The sequence below is a fragment of the Nematolebias whitei genome, chromosome 20, assembly GCF_014905685.2.
Source record: "Nematolebias whitei isolate Nwh7 chromosome 20, NemWhi1, whole genome shotgun sequence".
NCBI classification, from domain to species: Eukaryota; Metazoa; Chordata; class Actinopteri; order Cyprinodontiformes; family Rivulidae; genus Nematolebias; species Nematolebias whitei.
In genome coordinates, this window is record NC_056517.1 from 4,281,451 (window position 1) to 4,290,751 (window position 9,301).

General features: G+C 40.8%; 1 protein-coding gene across 2 annotated transcripts in view; it reads left to right on the forward strand.

The window, feature by feature from the left end:
• The window catches only part of LOC119426568 (cadherin-20-like), a 44,145-nt gene extending 37,660 nt beyond the window's left edge, over nucleotides 1-6,485 (forward strand). For both annotated transcript variants that reach the window (XM_037694135.1, XM_037694136.1), the window contains 4 exons: nucleotides 1,640-1,761; nucleotides 1,906-2,023; nucleotides 3,443-3,694; nucleotides 5,952-6,485. In XM_037694135.1, the coding sequence (XP_037550063.1) occupies nucleotides 1,640-1,761; nucleotides 1,906-2,023; nucleotides 3,443-3,694; nucleotides 5,952-6,469 (1,010 nt within the window). In that variant the 3' untranslated portion in view covers nucleotides 6,470-6,485. The remainder of the gene's footprint in view (nucleotides 1-1,639; nucleotides 1,762-1,905; nucleotides 2,024-3,442; nucleotides 3,695-5,951) is intronic.
• Nucleotides 6,486-9,301: the final 2,816 nt, after the last annotated feature.

Consider the following 9,301-nt stretch of genomic DNA (forward strand, 5'->3'; position numbering starts at 1 on the left):
TTTATGGATTTATTTTTCCATATTTATAAACCATTTTTTGGCTGCGATAAGACCGTTTTCATTCATTCTGACTGAATTTTTTTAAGCAGTACCACTTTCAGCCACTTGATGGCAGCAGAGTAGTAGTAGCAGTAAGGCATGCCATTGTATCATGTAATAGGTAAACGTGGCTATAATGACAATTTCAAAAAAGTTCAAGACTAAAACAACTGGACTTTATTTTATACTTTATTGTTTTTTTTCTTGAACTTTTTTGAATCTATCATGTCCTGGATGACTGAGAATCTTCTCCAGCTATTAATGACACAATCGGCTTGCCATCGATACCCACCTTCCTTCTGCTCGGGTCAGGCTTGGGCTTTTGATATGGTTTTATGAATCATAGAGCACAAATAAAACTAAATAAAAATGCACAACATAACATTGTGTTAATCTACTTAGAGGAGGAGGCAGTAAGTTTATATGTTGAGGATGAGGAAATAAATCAGAGCGCAGCAGTTAATCACACTGTGAACAGAGAGCGTAACGCTGGCGCATTGCGCAACAATTGTGCATGTGGTCCCACGAGCATCACGATCAATTAAAATAGCTTTGTTCTATATTTTTCCAAATACTTTTGCTCTAAAAATATTTTTGTTCATCTGTATAATAGACTATCTCTAGAGTTGTTTTTTTAGGCTATTTATTTTGTAAGTTAATATCCATTTGGTGAAACAAGAAATCTTTTATCTTCCTTTCATTGAAATACGTTTTTAAAATATGTCAAATTGATTTGCTTACCAAGCAGTAAAAGCTTAATTAAATAATAATAATAATATATCTATATATATATAAATATATATATATATTGGCTTCAAGCCTGTACTTACAGTTAATTGGTCGGGTCGGACTCAGACAAAATGTCTACGGACTCGGGTCAGATTTTTTAGGCCCGAATGCAACTCTTCCTCCCCACTACGCTCCAGAAAAGGCGGGAACAGTGGTTTGTCACATACACAACTAAACAACAAACATGATATATTTTAAAGATGCTTCTTTCTTGACTTCTTCTTTAGTCCTGTGCACATCACTGAACTCGTCATAAAAATCCTGTGCGAGTGAAAATGTCCAGATTTCACTGAAACGATCCAGCGCACCGTCCACTACACCAGCTACTTTGACACTAACTTATTTGTTAATTACAGAGTTTTTCTTCTTTCCAGTTCCTTTATATCTGACATTGTGTCCCCTTTAGTTTTGTTTCTTGTTGAAATGGAGAAACTGATTCTCGATCAGCTACAATGATGATGTAGCATGATGAGAAGCTCTTCACTCTCAAGCCATAAATTCACCTCTTGGAGAGTCGACCTCCAGAGCTAAAGTCGCACCACTTGATTGATTGATCATGTGTTGAAACCTGAGGAAGTACTTACTACTCTCTAATTGTGTTTCTATAGCCCATTACACAGCTGGTTAGGGTATGCAAATTGCTGACTGTAATGAAGAATAATAGAATTGTGATGTGAGCAGCCATAATGTGCTGCAGGCGCACAGTAAATGAGGGGAAGATTAAAGAAGCCACAAAGGCAGCGCAGTCGGGTCTTTAAACAGAAATGTGTCTGCTGGCACCTTAAAGCATCAAATCTGTGTTTACCTGCAGATAACCCCACGCTGATCGCGAGCGTGACTGTGGCTGTAAAGGTCCTGGACGTGAATGACAATCCTCCGTCGCTGGCACATTTCTTGGAGACGTACGTTTGTGAAAACGCCAAAGCAGGACAGGTATGATTAAAACCTCACAACAGCAGCTTGTCAGCAAACATCCTTTAGCCTGTTGGGATTCTGTGCCGATGAGCTCAAGATCCAGTGAAAAATGTACTTTGGAAAAAAATGATAACATGAGCGGTGGCTGCCGCTGTGTTCCAGCTGATCCAGACAGTGACAGCCGCTGATCCAGATGAGCCTCTGCAGGGACAACACTTCTCCTACAGCTTAGCTCCAGAGGCCGCCAACAACCCAAACTTCACTCTGAGGGACAACCAAGGTAAGCAGTCAGTAACACTGACAGTGAGACAGTGTTAGCTGCATGCAGCACAGAGAGACGTTAATCAAAACAAAAAAATATGAATGAAGGCTGTGAGGAGGAGGTCTAATATGGTCGAGTGAATAGGAGAAGGTCAGTATGGAAGCATCAAGGACCTGCTCTCAGGCTTCTGCAGCCAGCCCCTCGTCTCTCTACAAACCTACGTGGAGGTTTTTTGTTTGTTTGCGACTCCAGGCTGATCAGACGTCTGGCCCGAGAGTCTGAAACAGTCACCTGAGGGACCCTGCTCGCAGCGCCAAATTGTTGTTGGAAAAAGGAGATTCCCAAACAGATCAAGGGTTAGTTAGTCACATTTATTTACAAAGCTTTGGAGAACAATCCAACACTCACAGAACATGCAAATACAAGATTACCCTCTTATCAGTGCTCTCATCCATGTGAAACCCTCACCTGCTCTCACTCCCTGAACCGGACACGTTAGTTTTATAGAATAACCTCCAGCCCTCAGCGCTCCCCCACACCCCCCCTTCTATGTCCGAGCCGTCATTGGAAGGTCCACTGGAGACAGGAAGGAGTGGATCTGAGTCAAGGACTCTGCTTGAGACACGTCATCATATCAATATCATATCAATATCATATCAATATCATATCAATCAACCCTTGAGGATATCAAAACAACCAGTTCTTCCTGTTCCTCACTGACTGGTCACAGTAAGAGTGACTACATGGGACCATTAATATCCCACATCACAAACATGAGCAGAAGGACATTGCAGAACGTTCTCACATGCGTTATTGATCATGATGAGTTCAAATAATACACATTACACTGACAGTTTGGTGTTTACAGTTTGTACCTTGCATGCAAGCATGACTCACGTGCATTACACCTTGTTCTCACTTGAATGTATTTTCATGGCAGCGTGATAGCACCACATACTGGTCTGGCATAGCTACTGCAACCATACAGTGTTCATAAGGGTATTTTTTAGAAATGACATATAATGACATACTTTTGAAAATCTGTTTCTGTGTGGATGTTATAGAGAAACCACATGTGATAAAATGTTTTATGACCTTAAACCTAAAAGCTCTTTGTCTTTGTAACTGTTTTCCCTTGACTCTGATTTTACAGTAATAAGCAAAAAGTTTGATCTAGAACAATTTTTTAAATGTTTCTTTCCAAGGAACAGTTGTTCAGCCATTCTGTTCCATCTTTATTTCCTTAAACCTTTGAGCACTTTTTTTCTTATTTTCATCCAGGTCTGTTTACTCCTCTCTACTGTATCAGTCATTCAAATGTAAAAAAAACAATAAATACATTCTTAAATTGAAGGAACGAATTGTGTTGACACAAACAACTTAATAAAGAATCAATTTTAAGCAAGATCTGCCTTTCCCTGTCCTTTCTGTGTTCAGACAACACGGCGTGGATTCTGACCCGCCGTGGCGGCTGGTCGCATCAGGACCAGACCACCTTCTATGTGCCTATCTTTGTCTCTGACGGGGAGCAGCCAGTCCAGACCAGCACCAGCACTCTGACCGTTCGCGTTTGCAGCTGCGACCATGAAGGGAACATGATGTCGTGCAACGCCGAGGCCTACAGCCTCCCTGCCAGCCTCAGCAAAGGAGCACTCATCGCCATCCTGGCCTGCATCTTTGTCCTGCTGGGTGAGCCACACCTGTTGCTGTAATGGGGCAGAGAGAAACCAGATAGTTTCAGTTTTTTACGAGAAAGGACTGAAAAGTTATTAAAAAAGGCTTTTTTTTAAATTATGGTCACAATATTTTCATGTAAGCAACATAAAGTCTGCCAGAGACACTGCTCACTGTAAAGTGTTATACAGTATTTGCAAAAAAAAAAAAAAAAAAAAAATAGTGTGCACTAATAGTTTTATTTTAAACTGAGCTAATGTCAAAAGTGATTTTTCATATTGTTGAACAATCACAAATCAATCAGTGCTGAAACTAGGATATAGAGTTTTTATAATATATATATATAAATATAAACATTTTGAAAGGCACTTAGAATACTTATTTTAGGATGTCAGTTATTTATTCATTTACCTACTTTGTAAAATTGACTGAAGCATATGTGTCAAACTCAAGGCCCGGGGGCCAAATGTGGCCCTCCTTTACATCTTCTCTGGCCCCCAAGATGTTATTTCAAATGTACCAATCAAATCTTTGCTAAGGAACCTGCAACCAAGAAAACATGTTGCATATCTAACTTGACTCAGTGTAGATTCTTAAACTGGCCCTTAGTTTGAAAAAGGTTTTAATTTTGGCCCCCTTTTGTAAGTGGGTTTGACCCCCCTGGACTAAAGGAACAACGTCTGGAAACACAATTGCTTTTTATTTTATTTTCCAAACTTTTTTCCAAAACTCATCCAGACCTGGAAAAACACCAAATATAAATTCCTGTTTTTCGTACTGAAGGTCAGAACTGCATTTATCCAGTCACAGGTACAAATGAGGACTGTCCTTTTAAACGTCTTTACAAACTTTACCTTATATGGTGTGGTAAATAAAACAACAACGATTTTAAAATCCTACTTTAAAGTCAAAAAATGTGTTTGCAGTGAGAAAGTACTCATTTAAATGGAAATACAGCACTTCCAAATGAATGTCCACCTTTTGAAATTCCATTTATTATTTATTGTAGGGTTTCAATAACTTATGTAAGATGATGATGATGATTATTATTATTATTATTATTATTATTATTATTATTAAAGAGACCTCTTCTTTGCCCTGATTTAGAAAAATTCTGCCTCTGCTTGTTTGTTGACAGATTTAAAATAACCGTAGAGATGTCAAAATACAACAAGTGAGTGAGTAAAGGTTGTTAAAGGAGTCATCTCCCAGCTTGACATCATCATTACTAGAATAAATATCTTTTCTCACCCTGGCGAAACATCTGGTATTCATTAGCAGCAGCTGCCCTCTAGTCACATCTTCCCACTGGAGGCCGACAAAGAACCATTTTATCTCCCTGTGCAGACTTTGTGAGCCAGAGGGCTCGGCAGCTTGAGTCCCGCTGCTCCTGCAGGAGGCACAAATTATTGTTCAGATGTGTAAACTGGATTGTTTTAAGATCAAGTCATTCTGGTTTTAATGAGAGCTTGAGCCTTCGAGCCAACCTTGAACTCTTCTGTAAGCCTAATGACACTAAAATGTGAGGCCGTATGTCTGAGAGCTACAGCTCGGAACAAACTGGTTGCAACAAAACAAACTAAACAATCCCCCAAAACAACAGAATGGCAGAAAAAGGAAAGAATCAAAGTGTTGCAATGGTTCCGTTAAAGTCCAGACAATGACTAAAATGCTGTTGTGGGACTGAATGAGAGCTGAGCAGAAACAAATGTCTGCAAACCATCGAATCAATGAACAGAAGCAGCGTTGTAGAAAAACAGTGAGTCATACTTTGTTTTCAGCAGTGAGAGACACTGATACAGCAGCTGTGGCTGAGTGGTTAGAGTCCTTGTCCACCATTGGGAGAGTTGGGGTTCGATTCCACCAGCAGTCACATGTTGAAGTGTCCCTGAGCAAGACACTGAACCCCTCGTAGCCTCTGATGTGTGTCCAGTCAGTGCATGAATGTGATAAAGCTCTGAGCAGTCTCTTTAGAATGATTTGCTCAATTATCTTTGTAGAGATCTAGTATAGAGCTGTATGAATGTGTGTGGAGGTAAATGAGGCACCGCTTGTGTCGTAAAGAGCTTTGAGTATCTTCATCAGATAGAAAGGTGCTATATAAGTGCAGTCTATTTACCATTTTCCATAAAGTCAGCCAGAAAATGACTACTGGTACTTCAAGTTGGTGGTTCTGTTGAATCGTGTGGTTTGCATTTAACGGGCTGAGTCTTTCACACGTATGTTTCCATACTGACTTAGTTCCTGTATTCACTTTGTCTCTTTACAACAGTGATGATTCTGCTCATGCTCTCCCTGCGGACGCATCGTAAAAAGCCCTACCTGTGCGACGAGGAGGACAACGTGCACGAAAACATCGTGCGGTACGACGACGAAGGCGGCGGTGAGGAGGACACCGAGGCTTTCGACATCGCCGCCATGTGGAACCCCCGCGAGGTGCACCACCCACTGGGCAAACTGAGACAGGACATGATGCCAGAGATCGAGAGTCTGTCTCGCTACGTGCCTCAGGCGTGCGTCGTGGGTGGTGGCGGGGACAGTAACGTTCATGGGTATGTGCTGGCCAAGCTTCTAGAGGCGGACGTGGACCCGTGCGCCCCACCTTACGACTCCCTGCAGACATATGCGTACGAAGGAGAAGGCTCGGTGGCGGAGTCGCTCAGCTCGCTCCAATCAGGGGCTTCGAACACCGACCACGAGTACGACTATTTAAATGACTGGGGGCCACGTTTTAAAAAACTTGCAGAGATGTACGGCGTGCTTGAGACCAACAGTTCTCCGGTTTGGTAGAGCAAACTCTTTTTTGTAATCAGAGAAGAAAATGGACAAAAACTCATGTGGGAAGTTGAAGCCGAACCTGGAATGTGCTCGTACCCGACATGGGTTGATGTTGGGATCCTGCCGAGGCCTCGACGGCCTTCATGTCCACAGCAGCAACATGAGCTGGTTTTAAATTTCCGGCTTTCGAGTCGCACTGGACTTTTGGAGCCTCGCACAGCCAGGCATAGGAACGGCTTCAAAGCACATGTTTACCCCCCACCCTCTACCCCCTCCTGCCTGAACCAGCCCCAGGCAGAAGTCCTTTGGTTCAAAGTGATTAATGCTGGATAAAAACAGGAGCACGACTACGTTCCCCACTGCAACTTCAGTTTGAGTGTAGTTTTACACCAAGAGGATAAAGGAAAGAAACCATTGCTGCAACTCTTGTGTTTTCGATCCTAAGTTACCTTTTCACGTGCTGTATTTATGTTAAGTTATTTGGATTCTTTAAACCAGCGCTGTATTTTGAGCTGTGAGAGGAAATCTTGAACAGATTACTTATATGTTGTATCATACATGATGTAACTGCCCCTAAAGCCTGTGTGGGCGGAGCTTCTGTCAATATTCCGATGACACGCACACAAAATGCTGTACACCCACGTGGGTCTTCAAAGTGTTTATTGTAAAATTGTTTGTCATTTTCAAGCTTTTTGTCTCGTATTTCTCAATGTTTGTCCCCAAAACACAAGCAGTTCATAAGAACAGGACTAGGAAGGTTTTTTTTTTATTCAGTCTTTTTATAGAGCTCACTGACAACTTGTTTCTGTGGAAATCTTTCCTGAGATGTGCAGCGCAGTGGAAAACTCTGCATACGGCTCGAGCGCTTGACCAAGTTACCTTTTTTATTTTACTTTTCACACCGTTGCCAGCCGGAGTTTGACAGCAGAGAGGCTCAGTCTGTCTCGTTTGAGAAACTGTTGCTTTTATGCCGCGACACAAATGTGGCTTTATCCTTCAATCCTGTGGACTGCAGGGAAACTGATTATGTGTATTAAGTGCCAAATGTAAAAAGACATTAAAAAAGGGGGTTGAAAGAATAAACAAGAACAAGTGTAAGATGCAAACACCAAAAGAAAACATAAGGTCTTAGAAGCTGGAATGACGTGTCTTTTGATAAGTGAGTGGGGTCATTTGATAATAATGTGTTCAGTCATACTGCAGTAAGTGGTATGTGAATGTAGATATCTTTTGTATTCTTGTTAATAAAAATTGAAGAAAGAAATCTTCATCTCATTAAAGGATCATAAAGTCGACTACTGGCTGAGCACCGTAGTTCAGCCACACTTCACAGCAGAAGCTTCACTCAAAGAACAAACAAGTTGCGTAAAGCTGGACTGTGATGACCAAATCCACATTCAGATGTTTAGACAATTTAAGGAGTTTTGTTTTAAGTCGTTTTCCAATTCAGTGCAGCAAATCAAGCCAGGTGGCAATTAACAGTGAGATTCCACAGCTGTTAGATTTGTATAGATATACATTCACAAGAACGGTTTTGATTCCACAAAGAGCACCTTAATAACACCCAGGTATTGTGTTCAAGCTTTTTTGATCATTTACTTCTCAACAAAGGCCTTGTGGCATCACATCATCACAGCTTAGGTGTTGTCCACGCAGGAATGGTGTTTTGTGACACCCATCCATCCATTATCTTTACCCGCTTATTCCATTTTGGGTCACGGGGGTCACTGGTGTCCATGTCCAGCAGTCACTGTGCGAGGGGTGGGGGACACCCTGGACGGGTCTCCAGTCCATCACAGGGACACATAGAGACAAACAACCATTCACTCTCTCACCTAGAGATAATTTAGAGTTACCAATCAGCCTAACATGCATGTTTTTGATCTGTGGGAGGAAACCGGAGCACCTGGAGAAAACCCACACAGCACGGAGAGAACATGCAAACTATATATATTTAGAAATGTATTTTTTAAGCACAATATTAAATGATGATGTCACAGTCCAGCCTACAATCTAGTCTTTGTGTGACCAATGAGCCGTGTCCATGGTTTTTGAATGGCCACTTTTGAGATTAGTGGCATATTATCCCATGAACACCTACATTCTTGGTTTTGCACAATGTTTTGTTGTCCACATCACGTGTTAATTTTTATAACTGAATTATTTTTTGATCACTGGCATGGTGTATGGAACTAAACATTTTCTGTAAGACCAGATCTTTCTTGCAGGTGTAGAATACAACTCATGTTTTTGAGACTCACCAAAACACAGTTCAGGTGGGTTTAAGATGCATGTTGACTCCGTGACTATTTCGAGGGAAAATTTGTTGCACAAATTTTATGAACATTTTAAAAACTGAGGGAACAAGACTCTTTGATTTAGCCAGGAGAATTAAGGACCACTGTGAATGACATAAGACCTTCTGGAAACTCCCCCGTGAATGCACTTCATCAACGATTCTCTGTCCAATAAGATACGTCCATTCCAATCACTTCTCTCATTAAACAGTACACAAGGCAAAAGTGTGACAGGGTATTAGTAACCATTGATTATTTACTGGCCCCTGGAACATAAATAATCAGATAACTTAAAAATGGCCCAAACCATTTAATTTTCTTAAATATATTAATCCTAAATTACTATTATTGTAGGTTATTCCATACCCGCTTACCCAAATGTGTTCTAAATCATAAAAAAAATGGTTTTTTTTAACCAAACCTTCTAATATATTTTAGCATGCAAATTGAATTTCTAATAAAACTAGATATTACAATTCAATACATTTATCTTTGTATGCACACAATTCCTTAAATCAAACTGTACACAGTGTTTAAATGCTTCAAG